At 37.9% G+C, this 27,095-nt stretch overlaps 1 protein-coding gene across 6 annotated transcripts in view; it reads left to right on the forward strand.

The window, feature by feature from the left end:
• The window catches only part of UGP2 (UDP-glucose pyrophosphorylase 2), a 51,767-nt gene extending 25,446 nt beyond the window's left edge, over positions 1-26,321 (forward strand). For all 6 annotated transcript variants that reach the window (XM_045549718.1, XM_045549719.1, XM_045549715.1 and 3 more), the window contains exons 4-10: positions 16,988-17,173; positions 18,449-18,582; positions 19,722-20,019; positions 21,090-21,287; positions 22,032-22,274; positions 24,701-24,805; positions 25,863-26,321. In XM_045549718.1, the coding sequence (XP_045405674.1) occupies positions 16,988-17,173; positions 18,449-18,582; positions 19,722-20,019; positions 21,090-21,287; positions 22,032-22,274; positions 24,701-24,805; positions 25,863-25,970 (1,272 nt within the window). In that variant the 3' untranslated portion in view covers positions 25,971-26,321. The remainder of the gene's footprint in view (positions 1-16,987; positions 17,174-18,448; positions 18,583-19,721; positions 20,020-21,089; positions 21,288-22,031; positions 22,275-24,700; positions 24,806-25,862) is intronic.
• Positions 26,322-27,095: the final 774 nt, after the last annotated feature.

Genomic DNA, 27,095 nt, shown 5'->3' on the forward strand with positions numbered 1-27,095 from the left:
TACTGAATTAGAAACTGTGGGCTGGGGTCCGGCAATCGTAGTTTTTATTCTCCAGGTGGTTCTAATGCAGGGGAACATTTTTTTTTTTTTTGAGACAGAGTCTCACTCTGTTGCCTGGACTAGAGTACCATAGGATCAGCCTAGCTCAGCAACCTCAAACTCCTGGGCTCAAGCAATCCTACTGCCTCAGCCTCCCGTGTAGCTGGGACTACAGGCATGTGCCACCATGCCCGGCTAATTTTTTCTATGTATTTTTAGTTGTCCAGCTAATTTCTTTCTATTTTTAGTAGAGACGGAGGTCTCACTCTTGCTCAGGCTGGTCTTGAACTCCTGACCTTGAGCGATCCTCCTCCCTCGGCCTCCCAGAGTGCTAGGATTACAGGCGTGAGCCACCGCGCCTGGCCACAGGTCTACTTTTTATGATACTAAAGTTCTCTTACTGAAGTGAGTGGCTTGCTCACCAAAAGTTAATTGTGTTTGTTCCCAAATCTGTTCATGCCGGTTATCTTTGTTGTAATGACATAATGTAATAAAATTCTACATATAAACCAGTAAAATGGGTATAAAAAGTTATTTCAATGAAAACTGAGTTGAACACTGGGAAAACTGGATAAAGATGAGTAGCAAAAAATGTTGAATTAGGTCTTGGCAAGACAACTAGGAAACATTAGGGAAATTGTGTGAATCTGGAATGATTCTTCTGCATGTAGATTGTTTCACAGATGTCTAAGCTTTTGGTCTACTTGGAAGAAACTGAAACTGGAAATTACAGAATATATGTTGTTGCTGTGGTTTACATAAAAAAAGGTAACAGCTTTGATCAACAGATTCATACCATACCTAAGGAAAAGACCTTAGTGAATGAATGTACATTTGTAAGAAATTAGTTAACTTATCTAAAACTTTTTCATGATCCTGTGCTTGAATTTATTTTTTAAATTAACTGTCTACCTGTCCACATGTCTAAATGTTTTAAATAAGTAGGTTTCTAGTATATGTGCTGAGCATAGCAGGAGAAGCAGCTGGTGAATTGGGAAAGTCCTAATCAAGTTAAGCATAAAGAGGTGACGTCAGAGCTGAGACTTGAATTATGAGTAAGAGTTTGCCTAAAAAAATCAGAGATGAGTATTCCGGGTTTTAGAGAACATGGTATTCAAAGGCATAAGAGTGTAGAAGGTGTGTTCTAAGAACTATAGTTTTTATAGTACTACTGGAGAGTAAGAATGGAAATGAGTGGGAAATGAGAGTAGGCAAGGTAAGTAGGGGACATGTCTGCAAACTCATTGTCAGTTGGGGGAATCATTTTGGCTGAACTTAGAAGGTAGAAAACACAAGAGATGGGAGATCCTGAGTCTTATAGCAGGTTAGATGGGAGTGGCTGTGCTTTAAGTTCTTAAATCCAAAACCCCATACAATTTAGGAAATCTGGATCTTTTATGGTTCTTGGTAGCTGTTGGAGAAATGGTTACTTTTAATTTTCCCTGATGATTTTTAATTTTTAATACCGTTTCTCAGGGCTAGGTTGCAGTTTAATTTCTATACATTTATGATGTGTACTATATGAATTTCATGATAGTGAGCTATAATATTCCTAATCATATACTTAGTCAACAGGTATCTGAGAAATTACCTCAAGCTCAGTGTAAATCACTGAAATATCCTACCTTTACAAAGACTACCCACATATGCATACTGAATTCATTCTGCCTTTAGTGTATTTAACACTTTTTTCTAGTTTGGCAGTAATGGCAGTGAGGTCAAAAACACACTCCAACAATCTAAATTCTAGCCTCATTATTTCTTAGCTATGTAACATTGGGTGGGTTATTTAACTGCTGTAAATCTCAGTTTCCTCACTCATAAAAAGTAGACATATAACCAGGTATGGTTATAGCACATGCTTATAGTCGTAGCTGTTGGGGAGGCTGAGGCAGGAGGATTTCTGGAGGCCAGGAGTTTGAGGCTTCAGTGTGCTATGGTTGCACCTTTGAATTGCCACTACACTCTAGCCTAGGCAACATAGTGAGACCCCCATCTCTATAAAAAAAAATTTGGGAAAAAAAGTAGATATAATAAAAGTACCTACTTTATAGAATTTTAGTGAAGATTATTGAGAATACACACACACAGAGGCATCAACTGTTTGCCAGGCACTCTGATAAAGGTTCAACAGATATTTGCTGTTGTTCTTACACATTAGCAAATATTTATTAAATACCTCTTAGGTGTCACGTATTATGCTGGGCATGGTAAAAACAATGGAATTATATTAAGATTACAGATGATGTTTCTTTTTAAAATCTATTTTTTCTATCTTTGTCTTTGGTTATATATATGTTTTTATATATTTGTTATCAGTACATTTAATTTGATGTATTTTTCATTTATAATCATGCATAAATACTTTATGCTTATATTTTTAGCAAAATATTCTATCAAGTAGATGAACCATAATTTTACATCATCCCTGTAATTTTCTTTTATCAGATGTGTTGTTAGTCTGCCATTTTCATTGTGTTAGATAAACTCATCTACCCTAACAAATTTTCCATATTGCCAAGATAAAACTTAGCTTTAACCTTCAAGATTATAGGAGGCCTGCACTCTGTTAGGTCAGTGAGAATAAACAACATAATGCCCTCCATTATGAACATGCTTAACTGTACTATTCTGTTGGATGGGTTTTATTGAAGGGTATCTAGATCCACATGATGAAAGCCCTAGGATAGAATTATCTTTAATCAGAAACTCCAGCCGTGTTTATAGGTTTTGTATCTACTAGACTCAAGATAAATGTAAGAGGTAGGCCTTGTCTTAGAGGACTGTCATAGCTATGAAAAGAATTGGGCACCCATTTTCATAGTGCATGGAGGTGTAGGTATTTAAGGATTGGTGTGTGTTCATTGTGTGGTGTAAGAGTTAGTGGGCTGAGGAGGCTTTGTAGAATATCCTTGGCATTAGGTTGCCAAAATTTAGGTGAAATTGTAGGAAGGATGGTTGATGACTGTATAAGATCAGTTCTTTGGTCATCTATCATTAAGGATGGCAAAACTTTGGAAATGAAATGTTTTTTCTTAATTTTTTGATGATGGAAAATAAGACAATGAATGTAATTCATCACTTGAAAGTAATATTCTGGTTGATAGGAGTGTGAGGGTGGGGCGTTTGTCCAAGTGTATCAGCGTGATTTCTGGGGTTCTGATTTTTTGTTATTATAAAAACCTTATGATAAATAGTTACATATAAATCTTTGCATTATTTTGCTAAGAATAGTTTTCAGAAATGGTGTTTTGTTCAGAGGATATGAACCTTTTAAAAGTTCTTGTTATGGCCAGGCGCGGTGGCTCACACCTGTAATCCTAGCACTCTGGGAGGCCAAGGCAGGTGGATCGTTTGAGCTCAGGAGTTCGAGACCAGCCTGAGCAAGAACGAGACCCCCATCTCTACTAAAAACAGAAAGAAGTTAGCTGAACAACTAAAAATATACAGAAAAAATTAGCTGGGCATGGTGGCACATGCCTGTAATCCCAGCCACATTGGAGGCTGAGGCAGAAGGATTGCTTGAGCCCAGGAGTTTGAGGTTGCTGTGAGCTAGGCTGACGCCACGGTACTCTAGCCCGGGCAATAGAGTGAGACTCTGTCTCAAATATTAATTAAAAAAAAATAAATAAGAGTTCTTGTTATGTATTTCTAATGGCTTTCCAGAAGGAGTATACCAATTTGCACTCCCATTCATATTAATGTATTGGTTCAACAGCTATTTTTTTGACCACCAGCTGTATATTAGTAGAGAACCATACTGATAAAGCCCTTGCCCTCATCTATTTTCTAGTTTATAAGCTAGTGAAGGAGTAGACAATAAAAAATATATAATGTAATTTCAAGCAGTGGTAAGTGACATGAAGAAAAACAAAGGTAAAGTAACAGAGATTGAGGGGGTAGAGGTAATATTTTAAGCTAGGTAGAGAATGCCTCTCTGAGATGACATGTGAGTAGAGACCTACAGTCTGTTTTATTGTTGATCTCACTGCATTTATTAAAGCATTGAATATTATTACTTTAAAAATATTTTCCAGGTAGATGGAAAATATTTTAAAATTTTCATTTAAATTTTTACTTATTTGATTATTAGTAGGTTGAATTTTTTTTCATTGTCTATTTGTATTCATTGCTGTTTGAAATATTAAACATAGAAATGCCCTTTTATTTGCAGTAATTGGTTTCTGGGCTTTGAATTGCTATGATGCCGTGACCTAACAAAAAGGCTCTGTATTCAAGTTTGGGTTCCTAGAGAGGCCAATGCAAACTGTAGGCTGAAAATAAGTGACTTTTATGGTTCTGGCTCCTGTTAATACATAGTTTTGGCTGAGTTTTTTACTGAGGCTGACTTTAGTAACTGAGGTAGCAGATTGTATTGAAGGATATTGAACATGATTCATTGGGTTGGTGCTGATGAGTATAATTGTTTAGAGGACAGTATTAGTGCCAAGATTTCTTACTAGGTCTTTGAAAAGACCTGCTTTACTTACCCCCTCTTATAAATTTTTGCCTTTGGACCTGTGAGGACTCAATGTATGAATAGGTCAGCTGATTCCTTCCACCACTGAAAAAATTGCCTTCATGTTTTCCTTTCCATAGGTTAACAACATCTACTTTAGGTCAGGATAATTAGATTAATTTTTTGAAACTCCAAGGATATGGGAGTTAATAGCTAGCAAAATTAAAATATATACTTGATTTGATAGTTTGCTTTGTATTCTTTTAATTTATAAATGGAAGAAGACAAAATAACTGTCTTAGGAAATATACTTTTTCAGGTTTGTAATATTTATTATGTGATTGTTCTATTTGCTTACTTATCACAGAGGAATTGTTTTATAATTACTACACTGATGTTATGACCCATAAAATTATTTCTTATATAGAGCAAAGTCTTAGATTTAAGTTTTCTTTCATCAGACTTATATGTAATATATGCTAATTCAATACTTTATTTTTTGAATTAAAGTAATGGGTGGTTGTAATCTGGTTTCTAATCAGTAATCAAACTACTTTTGTTTTAAATTTATCAAATTTAAATGTTTAAATTTATCAAAAGTCAGACAAGAAATAATTTCCAGAAAATATATTTCATTTATTAACAGCTTTCTTCCTTTTATTTATTCACTTATTTACTTAACAGATATTTGAGTGCTGCCAATGAGCTAACCTCTTAAAGGCAATGAATGTAGTGGGGAGTATCAGATAGCAGTTACTGCCCTCCTGGAGTTTACAGTCATATAACAGATATAGAGCACTTAACAGCAAATTGAAGACAGTGTAATAATTGCTACAGTAGAGGGATAGTGCCTGAAGCCAGGAGCTGTACCAGATTCAGTCCTAGGTCTGAGGGTCACAAATGGTCACAAAAAGTGATATTTTTGCTATGTGGTCCTTAGACTTCTTGATGGGGCACACGTGTGTGCCTGTACATAAACACACAAGAGACTTTTTTTAAAAAATTGTGGTAAAATACACATAAAATTTGCCATCTTAACCATTTCTAAGTGTGCACTTCAGTGGTGTTAAGTATATTCACATTGTTTTGCAACCAGTCTTTAGAACTTTTTCACCTTGAAAAACTGAAACTCTAAACCTGTTAAAGAACTCGCCATTCCCTTCTACCTCCTCTCTCCCAACCCCCTAGCAACTCCTCTTTTGCTTTCTGTCTCTATGAATTTGACTACTCTAGAGAGCTGATATAAATAGACAAAATATTTTTTTTAATCTCAGCTTTTCTTTCTGTTGTTTTGAAAATTGTCTGATTTCTGTTACCAACTGCATATCCTTGATTTTGCTTTCCTCAACAAATATGAGAAGATACAGAAGCCTAAGGGGTTGTTTTATGGCAGTGTTCTTGCCAGTGGAAGCATGAAGCCAACATACAGCCATTTAATGGAAATCTATTCTCTCTGGTCATCCTGACAAGTCTCAGGCAGTATGGAGCCGTTTTAGAAGAAGCAGCATGGTTTGAAAAGGCAGAACTATTAGCAAAACTTGGATTTTTCTCAGAAGACTGTCTTAAACCAAAGACTGACAAACCTCCTCTGTAAAGGGCTAGATAGTAAACATTTCAGGTTTTATAGACCATACAATCTCTGTCATGATTACTCAGTTCAGCCATGGTAGCTTGAAAAGAGCCATAGACAATATATAAACTAATGAGTATGGTCGTGTTCTCATAAAACTTTATGAAAACAGGTAGAAGTTCTGATTGTCCCACAGACCATGTTTGTTGACCTTTGTCTTTGTTTTTGTCTTGCTCTGTCACCTTGGGCTAGAGTGCAGTGGCATCATCATAGCTCACTGCAACCTCAAACTCCTGGGCTCAAGCAATCCTCCTGCCTCAGCCTCCTGAGTAGCTGGGACTATAGGCACACGCCACCATGCCCAGCTAATTTTTCTATTTTTTGTAGAAACAGGGTCTCGCTTGTACTCAGGCTGGGACCCCTGTCTTAATATCCTCAAAGCTACATGTGACTGGAGAGAAACTCTGGGTGAAGCCCATGCCTGGGAGGCCGTTGAGCTGGTTTGTGACTTGGAGCAGAGAAAGAAATTCAATACCATGTTTCATCAAATTTGAGCCATTGATTATAAGTTGCACCTTTTCTATATTACTAATAAAGAAAAAAATGCAACCAATTAATTATAAGAACCCATTGGTTGTATGAGGCATCCTGGTTTCAGAAATGTTAAAGTGTGGGGGTGAGGGACTGTGTCTGAATCAATGATGTAGTAATAACATCAGCCAACATTTGAGTGCTTACTATGGGCCAGGCAATTTGCTAAGCACTTTACATGCATTATCTCATTTATCCTCATAACAAATTAATGAAGTAAATAAAAAAGGCTTAGAGCAATTAAATAATTTGCCATAATAAGTAGTGGAGTCTAAGATTAAAACACAGGCAGCCTGGCATTAAAGCCTGTGTTCTCTCTCAGCTATTGTACTATACTGCCTCATTTGGTTTTAGAGAGGGCCTTTTGTTAAATAATACCGTTCATGATTGAATCAGGTCATGGAGGAAACAGCAGCTACATCATTTCCCTTTAGCATGTCCTTGCAATTTCAGACATTTCTCAGTGCAGCCAGCTACTGATTTTCTTCAAACATTATTGCACGTTGGTGCCCTCAAAGAAGAATTATTATTTATGAACCTCTTCTGAAGATGTTTTTAAAATGATAAAATGTCTAAGCCAAGCAAAACTTGTGCTGGAAGAGAGAAATGTTGGGGCTCTGTGTACCAATAGAGTGTCTGTTATGCCAGCCAGCACTTCCTGTCCTGCTGCTGCCAAGGAGGGTGAGCTCCACATATTACTGTAATTCACCCTCTGTGCGTCTGCAAGCCTTGCATCAAAGATGGTGCAATCCTGTGTGAGTGATGCAAAGATGGCTTATAGACTTTTGAAGAAACAGGAAATTCATCAGCCATTCAGCTCCCAGAGTCTTGGAGAATTCTGGTCGTCTTAGCACAAGCCTGCATTTAACTGACAGAGCAAGCTGTGGGAGCTTGCTCTTGAGAGAGTTAGGGTTTTCAGCACTTGTGACCATCAAAAAGAAAAGTAAAAATGAATGGCAATGAAAGATGGCACGCATGTAACCATTTCAAACCACATCATGGCATCAACTTCTTATTCAAGCCAAACAGAAACATTCTCTTTGAAATTTAGTTTGGAGAGAGTTCAAGTTTATATTTTGCTTTATTTGCACATTAATTTTCACTGGGAAATAAATGACATCTCTTACAAAGATTATTTTTACATTCTATGAATGAAATTTCCAGTGTAGTGAAGTAAATTGTATATAAAAAGTTTTGGGGTTTTTTGGAGGTGGTGGTGAACTTCTCTGGAAGAGGGTTCATTGTCTTTTGATCTTCACAAGTGTGTCTGAGGGCCCATAAAGCCCGTGAATCACTGGTCAGAGCTGAGATGTGGAGGATGAAGAGAAGGTAGTTGGTGACGTGAAGTTGTGTGAGGGGGGGAAAGCATAAGGCCTTACAAGCAAGAGATGATGTGGTACATTAGAGAACCCAACACTCTATGTTCCTGAGGCACAGTGTGTCAAGGATAGTAGAAGAGGAAAGAGTGGAAGGTAAAAAGGGTCAAATCACTACCTTGAAAACCAAACCTTCCAGTTAGGAGTAGATTCAGCCACATATTATGAAGAAACCCAAAATAACAAAATAGGTCTGGAGAGAGGCAGTCCAGAGTTAGTATGGCAGTTTGGTGGTCATCGGAAACCTGGGCTTCTCTGTCTTGCTGCTCTGCCATTGTTAGAGTATCTCCTTATGGTCCCAGATGGCTGCCAGAATGAACTCTGCTCATAATGTCTCTATTCCAAACAACAGGAAGAAGGAAGACAGGCACACCCCTTCCCTTTCACAGAGACTTTCTGGAAATCTTTCAGTTCACTTTCACTTAATCACATTGACCAGAACTTTGGCACAAATAGCTGCAAGGGCGGCTTGAAATGTAGTCTTTTATTCTGGATGGCAGTGTGCCCCGCTGAGAGTCAGGGTTCTAAAGTGGAAGGGAAAAGTGATCTTGGGGTAGACAGCTAATAATCTTGGCCATGCCATGTCAGTGCTTTATTTTCAGAATGATGTAATAAAGAGGAAAACATGCTCAAATTCTCTTTTTTAAAAGATCAACACCTGAGACATGGAGGGTGGGTAAGAGAATGTAAGGAGGCCACAGAGACCACGGCAGTAACATAGGTCAGAGGTGAGTGGGTTCCTGATCATGGCAGCAGAGAAGAGTTCATGAGACTGGTGGGGCTTGGTCATGAGCAGATGTGAGCAGGCTCCTGGCGTGGCAGCTGGGCGTGTCTTGGTGCCATAGAGATAGGAGTGATTGAACCGATTTCGTGGAAGAGGAGGTCTACTGAGAATGAGCTTGCTTTATAAGGAGCAGGCAGAAAGAGGAGGAAGGTAGAATATGGTGTTTCTTAAGTCAAAGGGAATAGAGCACTTCAAGATTTAGGGAGTGTTCGGTTGTGTCAAATGCATCCAACAGCGCAGGTAAGAGAAATATTGATGTTAGTAGTTGGCAGGTTGTTGATGACCTTGCTAAGAGCAGTTCATCAAAAGATGGAGGAGAAGACTGACTGCAGTGGGGGAGGGAGTGATGGGGAGTGTAGCCATTCTTTCAAGAAGTTTTTCTTCTAAGAAGATGGAAAAAAAGGGTGTGTGTTTGTGTTGTTGCTTTCTTTTTTGTTTTTCAGATGGCAAGTACTTAGTGTTTATGCCAATAGAAGAGAATAGAGAGGAATAGGCTGAAGATAAGAGGAGAGACTGAATGATTGATGAAATGGAGTCCTTGATGGATACTGGCAGAGAGATTGTCTTAGGATGGGGGACAGCCCTTCCTAAAACCAGAAGGAAGGGGAGGAAACAAGGATGTAGATACAGGGAGGGTCTGAGGATCTGGTGGTAGAAAGTCAAGGGCATTCCCTTATATGATGGCTTTTATTCACTCTGTGAAATAGGAGTTGAGCTCATCTTGGTGGCTAAGGGAACATCGATGAACTTCTTGGGGGCCATGTGATAATGTTGCATGTACATGATGTGCCAGCTTTTACTTAACGAAAAAAAAAATCTCTGGTCTAGGTATGAGTTTTCTGTTATTAAATTAATCTGTACTATCGTTCACATGACCTAGATTTTGGTTATTACCTTTAGAAGTGTGAAATGAAGAGACAATATGTGAAAGTGCCCAGCACAGAACTTGGCACACAAACACTGTGCAGTAAGGGTTTGGTGAATAAGCCAATGTTCTTGGAACACTTTCTGTACATATGGAATGTCATTTCTAATTTGTTTTACTATTTACACAGCTCGTTTTCCTTCAGGCAAACTTGCTTTTGTTGAAAAAAAAAATTCTTTCATATTGCAATAATCATACCCTTGTGAACTATGGTAGGTGAACAGGGCAGGTACTGTTAGCTTGGTTTGGGTGTTTGGCACTGTCTCCAGGAATAGCACAAATATGCTACCAAGAACTGGGTTATACTATTACTAACAGGAACAGTGTGTCCATGACTGTGTGATGAATTTGGCTTTTCTTCTAACTGGAAACTAAGTTGTGAACAGACTTGGCAAGATACAGATCATGGTAGACAGTTTTTAAAAGATCTTTTTACAAATCTCTTTTCAGTTTCTGCAGAAAAGCTAGATTGATGTCCTAGAGGGCAGAATGTTGTTTAAATCATGTTCTTTAGTAGATTGCCAACTACTTTCTTTCACTCATTCCCCAGAGGAAGTTAAGTAAGTATTTGACCAATTGTTCTCCACCAGTGAGAAGAAAACATGAGTGGCCTGGCCTGCCCTGGACATTTTGCCAGGAGCTCCATGGGGTTTGTCCCACCTCACCTGTGGAGGGTGCCTACTGTGTATTTAGTTGCAGTAGAAGTCTTCTTAGAACACTGAATTCTATTCATGTTTGGAGGAAAAAGAGAAACAGGGTGATTAGGATTGAAAGCACAAAGATCACACTAGTGACTGACTAAAGTGATTCAGTCAGAGTGACATCGAGGCTGTATCCAGCAGTGCATGGTATTCCCTGTTTTCTCTGAACGCCATCCATCTTTGCCTGAGTAAATGTCTTTGTGCATTCTCCTGGGGGAGCTGGGAAGGCAAAGTGGAGGGCAGATCTAAAAATGTCTCAGCGGCTAGGTGTGTCCAGTGTGACTTCAGTTGTTGCTAAGCAACTTTCTAACACAGATCCCCTTGGCTTGTTGAACTAAACTTAGCTCTGTGGGACTGCTTGGTGAGGTCCCCTGGTGGAGGGTGTGGACAGCATCATCAACAGAGAGAACCTCTGTTGACATGCAGGGTGATTTATGTGCTGGAAAGCCGAGTTTACCACCTAATTTAACTTGTAATAAGCTTAGACAAAAAGTACTCTGGCTTCCTGGAATCAAATGACTGCTACCTTTCTTTGTGTGTGCGTGTGTATCTCTGTGTATGGGGTGGAGGTGAGTGTAAGTCTTGAAACATAAATTAATGACCTCCCCTGGAGGCTTCTGATAACATCATTACCTTGAACACTCAAAACCTCTCCCCCTTCATATCTTGTTGCTTTCTTCTTCCTTTTTCCTCCATAGTTCTTCTCAGAGTCTTTTTCTTGTTAACAAATTCCTCAGCAGGACCTGTATTTGATTAGCTGCTTTAAGGGTTAGATATAGTAAGAAAAGTAGGCATAACTGAAAGCACCACATAAAGAACCATGGTTCCTTGACACTTGTAGAGGAGGGGCGACATTCTGCCCTCTTAACTCAGGGTGCGGGATTCTAAGTGTGGCACTTGACAGAGAAACCTAGGCACTTACTGGAATGGTTAGCAAGTCTGTACTGTGAGTTTCTAGGGCCTGTGCCTAAGAGTCTTTATTAACTCAGTGTTGGAATTCTAATGTTACAAGTAGATCTGCTCATTTTATTTCACACCAAATACTCGACAAGTATTCAGAATTCCATTTTACATTCAAACTCAGGTTCTTAAGATGCCAACCTTGGGCATATTTGAGTTAAAACTAGAAGTATATTTAATACACCTTTTGGCTGAAGGTGTTAAAGTTATTATGAGGCCGAGACCTCACATCAACATCATTGAGTAAATTTTTGGGATACAAGAAAAAATTGCAGTTACAGTTTTATTTAGATTTTTAGTAACCAGACTTTAAAATGTTGATATTACAGTGCAAGAACACTAATTCCTCAGTATGGTCTGCTAGATTGCTTTTATGGTCACTAACAATGCACATCTGTAACAGCAAATAGACTTACTTTAGTCAACTGAGGTTGGTAGAGAAGCAAGATATTTTTCAACTATTTTTGCTAGTGTGGGATGTGCTGACTGTGACATAGCTGCCACGGTGTCAAGTTTTCCATTCTAATTGTGAGTGACGAAAGTGAAGCTCTGTCCTTTCCGTATCCTGAACTTATAAGTGTCATTAATTTATAGTGCCATTTCCTGGGAGTTATCTCACAAACCGAACTTTTGTGTGTACTTACAGATGATTTCCGAATATTGTCTGATTTATATTGCCTTATTTTGTGTGTGTTTTTAAAAAATAAATCCTGCATGGAGTATGGAACGAGGACAATGTAGACTCGGAAGGGTGGGGAGGGTTTGGGGGCAGATGATGGGAGGTTGCTTGGTGGGTACAATATGCGTTCCTCAGTGATATATGCACTGAAGGCCCGGACTCCACCACAGTGCAATCTATCAATGTAGCAAAAATTGCACTTGTACCCTATGAATATATGCAAATAAAAAATAAGTGAGGGGAAAAAAAGAAAAATATTTCTGTATGCACTTGTTCTTTCATACAATCACTTGAGATCTTAGATTTTGGATCTAGAAATTTGGTGATAGAGAGTAATGGCTTTCAAGACAAACAAGTGTGGGCCGGGCGTGGTGGCTCATGCCTATAATCCTAATGCTTTGGGAGGCTGAGACCAGCCTCAGCAAGAGCAAGACCCCGTCTCTACTAAAAATAGAAAGAAATTACCCAGGCAACTAAAAATAGAAAAAATTAGCTAGATATGGTGGCACTCACCTGTAGTCCCAACTACTTGGGAGGCTGAGACAGGAGGATTGCTGAGCCCAGGAGTTTGAGGTTGCTGTGAGCTAGGCTGAAGCCATGGCACTCTAGCCTGGGCAATAGAGCAAGACTCTGTCTCCAAAAAAAAAAAAAAGACAGCAAGTGGGTCTCTGAATATCAGTTTTCATTGGATAAACACCAATTTCTGCATTATTCCTAGAGCAGAATGAGTGAAATATCTTCACAGTTTTTTCTTGTAAGAAGTGTTTGCATACTCGGGGAACATGGATTGGCTACTTCTTAACAGGTTCTGGCAAATGAACTAAGCCAACACTGGCTGTTATTAAGTTCTGCTACGTTGGTTTTGTTACTTCCAAAGCCTATTTTGGGGACTGTCTTTTTGTTCAAGCAGCTGTAAAAATGTAATAATTGCTGTTCCATCTGTGTGAACATCCATGTAAGTAAATGTTCTCCAGTAGCTCGTCTTTGAAGCAGAATGATGAGAGTGGCCCACCATCTCAGCTTATAGCCAGTAGTTGAAAAGTATGATTGATGTTGGTGATTCCTAAACCCTTCTCTTGCCCTGTTTGTCACTGATGATTGCATGACACTTTTATTTTTTACGTCTTCCATTCTATAAATATTTCTTCAATCAGATATCATGTTTTTAGCATCAATGTATTCTGCTTTCAAATTTGAAAAAGGCTGTGATTGGATCTGCATAACTAAGTATAGGAAGGAGAAGCAGCCCATTTAGTTTTAGTAACTAAAATTTCAAATAAAGCTTTCCAGTAACATGTTTCTACAAGGAACCCTGTACCTAGGACTCAGACTTGGGCATATATTAAGAATCTTGTATTTTCAACCACTTAAAAAGGTTTGCAGTCTATAGAAATCGTTTTTACATGCTTCTCATGTATTTGTTTAGCCTCCATAGACTCAGTTATAAGGAATTGTATTTTTAAGGCATTCTAATAAATGTATGTTTTGAAGTTTGGTTACTGAGAACAAATGTATTTAGATAACTCTGTCACTAAATACTTTTCATGAATTTTAGATTCTTTATGGTGTGTGGATCAAAGATGATTTGTAGTGAATATACATGATTTTGGAGTTCTTTTTTTTCTTGTGAAATTTTAAGGCAGCAAGGTTGACATATGGTTTTTAATTCATCTTCACAGGAGGTAAAAAATTCCTATTAGTACTTTTTTTTTTTTTTTTTTTTGAAGACTCATGACCTAAATGAAATTAAATAGCTAAAAATTCAACATGGTTCGGCTTACTTTGTTTAATGCTATGAATGTCAGTATACCAAACATTTCTTTAATTATTAGAATTAAGATGTAACTAATTGAGATTATACTGCCTAGCATCATTATTTAAATTTGTATAAACATTTGTTAGCTCAAAAAAGAAATATTTTTCTAAAGATAGATAACTAATGTACTGAGTTTTTATGTTTATTGTCATTCTGTTTCCCAATTTCTTTAACCAACTGAAATATTTGAAAACATCAGTTGTACGTGAAATTAATAGTTTTCAAAATCATTATAGAATTTTTACTCCATAATAGCATTTATACTTTGATAAGATATTAATGTGTACATGAAATTTTTCATTCCTAGGTACATCTAGATAATGTTTACCTTTATTTGAAACAGAATATTCCAATATCAACAAGAAATCCCAGTATATGCCTTGTTTCAATTGCTGATCTTGTAATTACAAGATGGGTTCCCACTTTACAGTATGATTCAATTTATTTAAAGTTTTAAAACAAATATAATCTAGTAAAATATTATTATTAGGGATACACATATAGATGGTAAAACTAAAGAGAGTAAAAGTCCAGATGGTGGTTAGGTTACCCCTAGGGGTGGAAGAGGAATGTGTTCAGGGACAGATGCATGGAACCTTCTAAATTATGGCAGTATTCTTTTTTTTTGTTTCCTTTTTGTTCTTCTTTCAACTGTATATGTATACTTTATAAACTTTTATATGTATGATGTTTTACAATTAAAATTTTTAGGTGATATTGGGAAACAAGCTTGCCTTACCATGTGTAGGGAAAAATTTTTATTTCTATGTACTGTATTTTTTTTTAAGTATATTCAAAGCATTAAATAGGTAGGACTATTTCTGAACCAACAGTTTTACCAAAAATGAATGCATGAACTAGGGGTTTTCTATTAAATTGATTTTCACATTCTTTTGAGGCCTCTGTAAATATTAGATTCTTGCTGGGAAGTGAAAAGTAACTGCTAAATGGAAATCCTTGGTTTTTACAAAATAATTGAAAAATAATTGGCTTGGTCCCATTTGCTAACTCTTTTGAATAAATATAATGTGCCCAAGAAATTCTTCTAATCCAGTAATAGACTACTTAAAGCCACTGTATCCCTGTGGCATTCCTTTTACTTACTGGTTGATTTCGACAGCCTGGCTAGAAAGACTTACAAGCTACCCTGTTATATCAGGGTGGCAAAGGTTCTAGCTCTGTCATATGCTCTTATTTTTCTAGTCGTGTGGCACTTAAATTGGGACTTTTTCTCCTAAGCAGTATTACTTTCAAATGCTGAACAAATGATGTTCATGGCAGTAAAGTCAAATTTAAACATCCTTTGAGGAATGTCACCTGGGCCATGGGTGCGTGCGTGTGTGCGTGTGTGTGTGTGTGTGTGTGTGTGTGTGTGTGTGTTGGGGGTCCAAGTTGTTATTGTCCCTACATTGTCCTTACCTGGACCATGAGCTGCAGGGGCAGCAACCACTGTGGTCTGTGTTTTCTTTCCTGCCTCCCTGTCCTCCTTTTCCTTGGCATTTAGCATCCCAGTAGCACCCCCTGGAGTGCCCACAGGCCTGTCCCCTCCTCCCATCTTTTCTGCCACCAGCCCTGTTTTGGTTTATGAACATGAGTGGCTGCAGAAGGTTACTGTGTAGCACTTACCAGGAAGATCGACAATCTGACCGCATTAGGAAATAATTCAGAATGAATGATAATCGAAGCGGTAACCAGTAGAGAACCTTGGAGAAGAGTGCTTCATGTTCCTCAGCGTTTGCACCAAGCAAGAAATTGTATTAATCTGTACTTGGCAGTTAATATAGCATATTGTAGGGTAGAAGAAATAAGAGCTACAGACTCGTTTTTTTGTGGAAAGAGCTGTTAACAGCAAGAATTGTATGATCAGGAATCTATATACAATATTAATATATGTGTTTGAACAAGTATAAAGAGATTTTTGCCTCTTTCGGCCTAGATCACTGGACTGTGAGCCCACCAAGTCCTTTCTCAATTGCGAACATTGCCCAGGACACACCTACCCCTACAGGTAGCAGAACAAACAACAGCTAACATCCACAGAGCACCTACTGGGCGGTTTTATTTTTTCAGTCTATTTATGTGCTACCTATCCTACACCATAATGTAACTGAAGAGTCCATTTAAGGACCTATTCCTTAAAGCAAAGTAACAACAAAAATATCACATAAATGGACAGACAATGCATTGTGATCTCCTTAAAAGCTTTTATTCTTGCTATCAGATGTTTAGACTTCCTTAAGCCTGTGCTTTGAACAAAAGAGTTTGGGCCTCTGCTGTAAGTTGTGTAATTGTTCCTTCTCTGTAGGGGAGAAGCTAAAGATTAAGGCTCTGCTCACAGAAATAGATGTGTGTGGTAGGGAGGAGATTGAGCTGGGATTTTCTCCAGCCCCGGCTCTTGCCCTCTCCTTCCCGTCCAGGGTGTTTCTTGGAACAATGCTATAACTTAATTTTTTAGTATGGGCTTTTATACAGTGACAACCAAAAGTTAAATTGTTGAGGAAGGAATTCTGTCCTTGGGCATAGCTAGAAGTGTGACAAAAAGCCTATGCCACCTTCCTCTGAAGAGCAAACGTAAGCCTGAGTTGTGGAGAATGGCAAGGAACAAGTGTGTTTTGTTTTTTGCCTCCTGCAGTAGAAGGCATGATGTGTGATTTTATGTATACTTCTTTAGAATTGAAGTAGATCCATAGTGTACCAGAAATATTTAGACTTGATGGGTTTTATGTATCTCATTTGCTATGTTGATGCAAATGGGAAATCTTTTTGAAGATAGTCCAAGAGACTGTGAGAATATAGTCCAAAAGACTATCTTCTCACCAGCCAGACAGTATTTGTAGACTACAACTTTGTCCCCTTCTTGTACTCCATTGTAAAGTAAATGACGTACTTCTGTGTGCAAGGGAAGTTGCCTGTAAGTACTTGAGTTTGAACCAGGAGGGCCCATGACATTAAAGGCTATGTGGTTGAAACTTTCCACAGAGAAACCAAAACTTGTTAAGAAGTATGTCAATAACCCTGGGATTGATATGCTTTAACTTCTCTCTTAAAATTGTTTGAATTACTCCTGTAATTTTATTTTTCTTTCAGATTCAACCCTATGAAAAGATAAAGGCCAGGGGCTTGCCTGATAACATATCTTCTGTGTTGAACAAGCTGGTGGTGGTGAAGCTCAATGGTGGTTTGGGAACCAGCATGGGCTGCAAAGGCCCTAAAAGTCTGATTGGTGTCAGGAATGAGAATACCTTTTTGGATCTGACTGTTCAGCAAATTGAAGTGAGTAACATTTATTCTTTCTCATGAGATACTAAACTAGTTTTTAGGTTATCATAAATGTGGTATTATAAAATGTAGCATATGTGAATGTGAGCTAATCAAAGAACTTGCTATCTTCAGTCTCTTTATTGGTGTAAAAAAAGGGTTTAGTGTTCCTAAGAGCAAATCCTTCAGATGATATAAAAGCTTTTGATCTTAAATAGCATTTGTGGTTGTTGAAATCTCTGGATCTGTTCAGATGATTCTCCTTTGATCTCCCCCCCACCATCAAGGCTGGGATGATCTGGCTTTATTAACCCCTTTTGGGAAGGTGGGGAGGATGTCATGTATCTGAATGGATACCATGGAAGCTAAGAACTGTTCTTGGCTTCTCTCTTACGACAAAGTCATCAAGCAGAGAGCATAAGCTCTTCAGAGGCAGTGGCCCTATTTTTTTATTTCTTTATCCCTGTTGCCTAGTGTGGTGCTGGCAACTACAATTATAACACTAGCAGTAGCAGTGGCTAATATTTATCCAGCACTCACTGTCCACCAAGTATTGTTCTAAGCTCTTTACATGAGTTGCCTCATTTGTTCCTCTCAGCAACTCTAAGTACTGTTATCATCCCCATTTTACAGATGAGGAAACCAAGGCAGAGAGAAATTTGAGTTACTTGCCCTGGGTTCCCTAGCTAGTTATTAAGTATAGAATCAATGTTTGAGCATAGGGCTGTCTGACTTCTAAAACTCTGTTTTCTTAATGCTCTGTGTTGCCTCTTAGTTCTTCTGAAAGATTGAAAAGATTTCCATTGGAGTGTGATTCAGAATTCTTGACCATTAATCCTGAGAATAGGCAGCCATGTCTTTGTAACATTTGTACTGTCATCCGCACAGAGCTCTGAACACAAAGTAAATGGTTAATCAGTGCTTGCCTACCTAGTAAGGCCACACTGTGGCTGAGCACACAACTCCAGAATCCAACTGCCTGGGGGTGGGGTGGCGGTGGTGGGGGTCCTGCCTCTGCCATTGCCACTAAAGCACCACTTATCTGGGCCTCAGTTTAGTCATCCATAAAATGACAATAGTGTCTGTCTCAAAGGGTTGTGCTTTAATGAACAAGTACATGGTGAATTGCTTAGCAAAATGTCTGGCTCACACTAAGTTATTTATATCAAATCTATATATTTGCGTATATATAGATGATGTTTCAGACATTTTGTGATTAACCTTTAAGAGTTAATTTTTAAGCAAAAGAAAAGTAAGTCTGGGTAATCTGATTGTCATTTTCCTCCCTAGCATTTGAACAAAACCTACAATACAGATGTTCCTCTTGTTTTAATGAATTCCTTTAACACGGATGAAGACACCAAAAAAATACTGCAGAAGTATAGTCATTGTCGTGTGAAAATCTACACTTTTAATCAAAGCAGGTACAAGGCGTAAAAAAATTAACTCTGTTATTCCTGTCTTGTTTAAAACAGAGCAGTCTCAAGATGTGCATGCGCCAAAGATTAATGTTCAGAAGTGTTTGATGCCTTGATTGCTATAATCAGTCTTTGGTTTCGTAACTTGCAATTCTTAAAAGACAATCTGCTTAAGATTCTGTTATATATCCAGAATATTTGAGGATAGCTTATATCTTTGCCTTTTGAGGGCGTATTTGGTCTCCAGGTGGGTCTGTGAAAATCTTTCTATATTCTACCATATTGATAATCTTTCTTATGGGAAGGAATTTCTTCAACATCCTGAATAAGCTTGGGGCCAATTTAATAAATTCCAGAGAAAATCTACTTTTGCAGAAGGGAGAGTGAGTAAAAAGGAATTCAGATGATAAATTGCAAACAAAGCCCAGGCAACTGGGGAAATAATAGGCTTCCATTTAAGGATGGACATGAGTCTACATGAACTTATAGAGAAGGGACATTTTGAAAGTTGTACCATTAGTTTGTTTTAAAATCTGTTTTCCCATGGATGCTTTCTTACAGATGCTTTGCCTCCATTTTCTGGTTGGTCTTCAGTGTGTTGCAGTGCTAGTGCCTCTGTCCTCCTTTCCCCGCCACCAGCCTTCCCTGTGTCCTCACTAGTGGTGGGAAGCAGACATGTTAACCTGCTGTTGGTTTTCTGGGAAAGAAAGAGAACCACCCCTGAATATATCTGTTTGTAATAATGGGCACCTTTTCCCAGATAGGTTTTCAGGAAAAAGAACTATCCTATAACCAAATAAGTTTGAGAAAATTTGCTAACTATATCCCTCTTTTTGGAGAATCACAAAACATAATTTTTAAATAATACCTTAAAAATATGATGTGTCCTCCCATCTGTATGACCACAGAATAATTTTTTTTTTTTTTTTTTTTTTGCAGCAAAACTAGTATTATCTAGAAAATGGATTTTGGAAAACACAGATAATGAGATTTTCTTAAAAGGATTCACTATAATTAAATTATTTACCAGTGATAGACTCTGAAAGAAGTGAAATTTTACTTAATTTTAGTGCATTGTTTTTTTTACTTGAAGATCCAGAATGCTCTACAGAGTTGATATTGAAAAATAACTTTTTTTTTTTAAGGTACCCGAGGATTAATAAAGAATCTTTGCTCCCTGTAGCAAAGGATGTATCTTACTCAGGGGAAAATACAGAAGCTTGGTACCCTCCTGGTCATGGTGATATCTACGCCAGTTTCTACAACTCTGGTTTGCTTGATACCCTCATAGGAGAAGGCAAAGAGTATATTTTTGTGTCTAACATAGATAATCTGGGTGCCACAGTGGATCTTTATATTCTTAATCATCTAATGAACCCACCCAATGGAAAACGCTGTGAATTTGTCATGGAAGTCACAAATAAAACACGTGCAGATGTAAAGGTAACTAATGAGAGGAAGCAGTTTGGGGATTCATGGTTTCACATTTCATAGGTTATGAAGTTAAAAATTTTTTTTAATTTGAAAGTTCTATTTTAAACAACACATTTATCTACTTGTCATCATGTAAGATAGAGATTATCAAAAAAGATGATTTTAATCCTATTTCTGATTTATGACAATTATATCAGACAGAACTGAAAGTACTCCACAGAATACCATCTCACTCTATCAGTAATTTTAACTGAAAATAGTTCCACATATATTTGTGGTATAAATCTGAAATATATGTGAAACTCCTAATAAGTTTGTTCAAACCTTTAATATTCTTCTAGTTTGATATTTAAGTATTTTTATTTCATTGGCCCTTTTATGAAAATTTACTATTTCTATTTCTACAGAATGTATGTATATATGTTTTATATTATCACTATATCTGTGTACTTGTAAAAAAAAATAGTTGATTTGGTGTAAAGTATAAATTTGTTTAACTTTGCATGTTTGGTGGTCATGACACTTGGCCTTTGATAAAACATTGCATGAGGTTTTACTGTTTACCCCACAGCAAGAAAGAAAAGTGAGCAGTGTGTTAATACTAAAATGGTCAGTCCCTAGCAATGTCCACTTCTTCCCATACTGCTATAGCCTAGTGGCTGTAAGAACGTCTTTGCCAGAGGCCACTCGGGTCACTTCTCATCCACTTGTGCATCTGTCTTCTCTTTCCTCCCCTTGTCCTACAGCCAGTCAGGGCAGGGCCTGAGATGGTAAGACTGTTTGGTGATGTAGTAGTTTGGGAAGAAGAATAGCTGTTCTTGTGGCACGCCTTAGGCAAGTAAGGAAGACCCTGATGTATTCCCAGGGCTGTTATTATGGACAAGATGGCGAGTATATGGTTTTAAAACAGAGGACCCGAATTGCTTTCTTTGGTTCTACCTTCAAACGTATGTTGTTTTGTATTCTGGGAGATTCTATCATCAATATTTTTTCTATGAAAAATTCATAGACTATAAACAGTGTAGGATGGTTGTGATTGGGAAAGATGTGGAAGTACTCACTATTTTCTGTCTTTCTAGGGTGGGACGCTCACTCAATATGAAGGCAAACTGAGACTGGTGGAAATTGCTCAAGTGCCAAAAGCACACGTTGATGAATTCAAGTCTGTATCAAAATTCAAAATATTTAACACAAACAACCTATGGATTTCTCTTGCAGCAGTTAAAAGACTGCAGGAACAGAATGCCATTGACATGGAAATCATTGTGAATCCAAAGGTAAGCCAAGGTTGTGGCCCGCTGGGCTCCCTGGTTCCTAAGGTCATAATTGGCTACACATAGACCCCACTGCCCACTCCCTCTGCGCCATCTGTTCCATTGGTCACTCCTTTTTGCCTGTTCAGCCTCTCTAGTTTCTGGCCCTGTCTTCCAGAGTCTGCACTTACCCCAATAGTGTGCCAAGCTGTGGTGCCCCTTATTTGACTCTGGGCAAAGAGCACTTTAGTGGCAAGAACACTGGGCTCAAAAGTAGAGGTAGAGGACCAAGCCAGGCACAGGGGCTCACATCTATAATCCCAGGTACTTGAGAAGCTGAGGCAGAATGATTGCTTGAGCCTAGGAGTTCAAGGCTGCAGTGAACTATGATCATGCCACTGCACTCCAGTATGGGCAACAGAGTGAGACTTCATCTCTTAAATAAAAAAATTTTAAAAAAGTAGAGGGCCTACTTCAGTCTTAGTTGTTGCTCTGACACTCAGGTCATTTGACCATAGGCACCTTCATGAGTTCTGAGCCTTTGGTTCTTTATTGTAAAATGGAAATGGTATTACTAAATCAGGACTGAAAAAAGATCACATATGTTTAAGAGCTTGGCATATGGTAGGTGCTTGATAAATTTCAGTTCTCAAAATTCTGTTTCCTTGAATGGATCTCTGAAACCACTTCCCAAATATTAACTAGCCACATGGAACTAAGTTGTAAGTGCCTAAAACCTCTGTTCTCTCCCCTCCCTATGTCTTACAGACTTTGGATGGAGGCCTGAATGTCATTCAGTTAGAAACTGCAGTAGGGGCTGCCATTAAAAGTTTTGAGAATTCTCTAGGTATTAATGTTCCCAGGAGCCGTTTTCTGCCTGTCAAAACCACATCAGATCTCTTGCTTGTGATGTCAAACCTCTATAGCCTTAATGCAGGATCTCTGACGATGAGTGAAAAGCGGGAATTTCCTACAGTGCCCTTGGTTAAATTAGGCAGTTCTTTTACAAAGGTATGTAACTATAAAGATATGATATACACATGAAGTCATGTTCCTTAAATGTGTAATTATAAAGATATGATATACATGTGAGTTGGAGACTAAGTACAGTCTCCACTGCCAACCTGTTGTATTCCTCTATCTTTGTCTTTTAAAGGGAATTGGCCATAGAAGATAAAGATGTACTTCACATCTGAAACATGACTGTTACAGGGAATAGAAAAGAAACCTTGAATTTGGGGACATGTTTTCTTATGTCTCTTCCAAGGCCAATAAATACTGCTTTCATCAGTGGGAAAAGGTTAATTGTGATTTAACAAATACTTACTGAGCCCCACTGCTGGGCAGTGTTCCAGGTGCTAGGGATTTAACAGTGAATAAAACAGACTAAATCCTTGCCTTCATGGAATTGACTTTCTAGTGGGGGAAGGATGATAATAAGTAAGTGTATCAAATGTATGGTCTGCTAAGTGGTGGAAAATGGTATGGAGAAACACATAAAGCAGGATGGCTAACATGGAATGTGTGGGTAGGGTGGTGGTGGTGTAATTTCACACTGGGTAGTCTTAGACCCTCACTGAAAAGTTGAGTGGGTCTGACGCACGGGTATTTAGGGTGAAAAGTGTTCCAGGTAAGGGGAAGAGCAAGTACAGTTAAGGTCCTTCTTACTATTGCCAGTAGGTTCTTGGAAACTGCAACTTTAAGCGAAATGACATGTAACAAAACAATCTTTACCATGTTAATTGATATAAACAAGAATTACGTTCCTATGGAATATTTCTGGTCACAAAAACACCAGCAAACTAATAAGTAAAGACCAAATCACTTCTAATATTAAGTGTGAAAATGTGAGCTATATATACATTTAAGAAAGATGAATAAGAATAATTATTTACTAGCTTATTTGAGTTCAGGGACAAGGGTGGCCACAACCTATCCCAGTAGCTCAAAGCACAAAGCGGGAACCATCCCTGGCCAGGACACCATCCCATCGCAGCGTGCACTCACACACACCCTCACTCACTCAGACTGGACCATGTAGACATGCCAGTGAACCTAATGTACACATCTTTGGGAGTATCTGGAGAAAACCTACGCAGACTCCATAAAGACAGTGGCCCCAGCTAGGGCTTGATTTATTTTCCCCCTTCATCAATGTTACAACGAAGCAACATTGAACAAAACCATATTCAATGACCTGCTGTAAAGCAAAACCCCACCCTGGCAGGATAAGTGAAATCCAAAAAATTGAATCACATAAAATGTTATGAGGCTAATAAAGTGTGACCGAGTGAGCCTTTGTAGTTGGCCTGTGGGGTCCTGCTGTGCCATCCAACTCTATTTTAGCCCTGGGTGTGGTTTAGTGCCACCTGGTGTGGACTGCAAATGTGGAATTAGGTAGAAAACTAGGAATGTGTGTGTCCTGGTAGTCAAATGAAGCAATATTTCAAGAAAGAGGGAGTGATACGTATAATGCTGCTGCTGATCCAAGTAAGATGTATGAGAATTCACCATTAGGTTTATCAGTGTGGAGGTTTCAGAGCCTGATTGGCATGGATTTAAAATAGAAAGGGTAAAGAGGGATTCAGAGATATCAATGTAAAAAACTCATTCAAGAGTTTTGCCTTAAAGAGAAACAGAAGTGGAGCCATAGAAAGGAATACAAGATTTAAGAATTTTTTTTAATAGAATTTACAGCATGTTTATACATCGATGGGAATCGATGCAGTTAAGAAGAAAAAAACATGGAAGAGGGAGAATTGCTGGAATGGTATCCTTGACTAGGCCATAAAAAGGATCCAATGCACAAGTGGAGAGGTTGGCTTTATGTAGGAATAGAAACAGTCCAATTCCAGTACTAGGAGGGAAGGCAAGGTGGTGGCGGTGGATGGAAGCCAGTGGAAGTTTTCTGATGGCTTCTGTTTTCTCAGCAGAATAGGAAACAAGGTCATATAGGACAATCTCTAGTGCTTTTAAGACTAGGGAAATAAGAGGCAAAGATAGTGATGATTTATAATGATGGTTTGTGCTGTTGCTCTTCCTAAAATGTGCCCCACTTCAGAATCCTACCTATCCCCTAAAGCCCAGCTCCAGTCTAGCCTGCCTCAAGCCATGATGATCTCTCCTTTTTCCAACTAAATCTGGATACTATGTGAACTACTCATCTGGCTAGGTTGGTTGTCTTTTTTTTTTTTAAATGTCTGATCTGCTAAACTACATTGTAAATTTCTTGATTATAAGGACAGTGTTCATATCTCCTGGTTTCTCCTACATAATATCTAGCACGTAGTGTTTAATAAATATGTGCTTCTCATAGAGGACCTGGGCTTGGCTATAAAATGTTTTTTTACAGTTCAGTTAAATGATCTTATTAATATAATTCCTATTTTTATGTGAACTCATTTTTGAAACAATTTTTGTTTCTACTTTTCTTTAAGGTTCAAGATTATCTAAGAAGATTTGAAAGTATACCAGATATGCTTGAATTAGATCACCTCACAGTTTCAGGAGATGTGACATTTGGCAAGAATGTTTCATTAAAGGTATGTTGTTAGGGTTGTTATGATGAAAATTCCATTTCTTACAGCTTTGCAAAACAGGTTTCATTTTCTAGTCATAAATTTACTTAAAGGCTACTTCTTAGTCTATACCAGATGTTTATAAGATAGATACATTTTGTTTAAATGAGTAGATAGACATGAAATAGGTTGCATGAGGATTTAGTATTACTACTGTCTTCCACTGATACAAAACATAATTAAACTTTAAGCATAACTGTCATATATAGGAATTTCATGTAATTAGCATTCAAATGGAAAGCAAACACTAATTAGTATTAATAATTGAACTGGTACTATTTTGTTGAAATGAGATAATCTTTAAAATAGGATTATTATTAACATTAGCTCACTAAAGATGACTATTTGATTGAAAGTAGACAAAATGACAACTTCTTTTATACTGAATATAGTCTATTCCTGTTAAAAGAATCTGTTGTCATCAGTAGAAGGATGTTTGTACTTTGACGAGTATCATTCCAGCCTAGCATAAGAAATAAGAAGGAAAATAGGGTATTAAAGCTCACAACCAAAGATTCAACAGCTTTTTCCTAATCAAGTAATTTTTAAAAAATCCCATTACAAGATTTCATGTGCCCTTCCAATTAAAGCTACTTACTTAAATGAAGAACTTGAAAAAACAAAAAAGAACCATATATTAAGCTTTATTGCTGATACTACCTAAAGACTCACTTAAGGCATGAAAAATATTATCAGTAAATGTAAATAAATCAAGCACCTTTTAATGTCTCTATGAGGGTTGGACAACGCTGGTAGCCTTGAAAGTAGGGGGCCAGTCATGCTGTGACCCTGGACTCTTGGTACCCTCTGACAGGGAGGCAAAGAATCTAGAACTACTGCCAGGATTGTTACAGGAGGACACATTACAATTTTCCTTAATGTGTTTGTTTTTCATATTTAATATCATTTATAAATATAATTACTCCACTATAAAAGGAATTGCACATAAACTTGATAATTATAATCAAATTGCATTTCAGTTGCAAGTACACTCTTAATTTTTGTTTTCCCTATCATTTAGGGAACGGTTATCATCATTGCAAATCATGGTGACAGAATTGACATCCCACCTGGAGCAGTATTAGAGAACAAGATTGTATCTGGAAACCTTCGCATCTTGGACCACTGAAATGAAAAATACTGTGGACACTTTATACTAATTATGGGCTAAATAGTTTCTTACAATGAAATGTTCTCTAGGATTCTAAAATAGGCAGGTACTTTACTATGTTACTGTACCCTGCAGTGTTGATTTTTAAAGTAGAGTTTTCTGCAATATGCTTTTAGTCTAAAAAAAGCACAGATGGAGCAATACTTCCCTTCTTTGAAGAGGATACTGAAAGTTAATTCAACTTAAAGTGCAATATTGTTTAATCTTAAAACTAGGGCAGCAGCTCTGCTGGAAGATCTTTTAACAGAAGCCTCAATGACGGTCACTTTGAATTGCTTGTGATTTCGAAAATAAAGCGGTGAAGCAATACTTGTGTACACTCGTACTTTATAATGCTAACTATGAAATGGTGAAATACAGTAGTTTACCCTTGTTAAACAGTTACTATATAAATTAGAAGACTTGCTCTTGGAATATTTAAGTACTTTGGCTCATTACCTAGCAAGTCTAGTTTTTGGCATTTCTAAGAATCTTAACCACATCATTATTTCCACAGGAATTAAATGTGAAGGTATTTAGTGCCTTTCATCTAATTCTAAAGCTGGGATGGCCAGGCCAGGAGGTTTGAGCCAGGAGTTCAAAACTAGCATGGCTAACAGAGCAAGACCGTGTTTCTAAAACAATTTTTAAAAAGTTAGCTGGGCGCCTATAGTCCCAGCTATTTGGGAGGCTGAGGCAGGAGGACTGCTTGAACCCAGGAGTTAGAGACTGCAGTGAGCTATGATTGTACCACTCACTGTACTCCAGCCTGGACAACAGAGTGAGACCTGGGCTCTAAAAATAAATAAATAAAATTTTAAAAGCTGGGATGCCTGCCATGCTTTCCACAGACTCTCCATTTATTGAAACAAAGTGGCATTTCTTTTCCCAGCTGAAGTGGGTGTGGTGGACAGAGGGGAGGCATTTCTTTTCACATCCTTGTACTCTTGTATAGTGGTGTGGGGGTGTAACTTCACAAAAAGTTCTCTTTCCTTGAAGCTTCATTTCTTGAAGCTTGTTATCATTGGAACATGTTTATTAATAACCTTTCCATTCAGGTCTAGTAGGACAATTTATGCCTTTTCTGTAAGAATCAATCATATT

Source organism: Lemur catta, chromosome 4 (assembly GCF_020740605.2).
Source record: "Lemur catta isolate mLemCat1 chromosome 4, mLemCat1.pri, whole genome shotgun sequence".
In the NCBI taxonomy this organism is placed as follows: Eukaryota; Metazoa; Chordata; class Mammalia; order Primates; family Lemuridae; genus Lemur; species Lemur catta.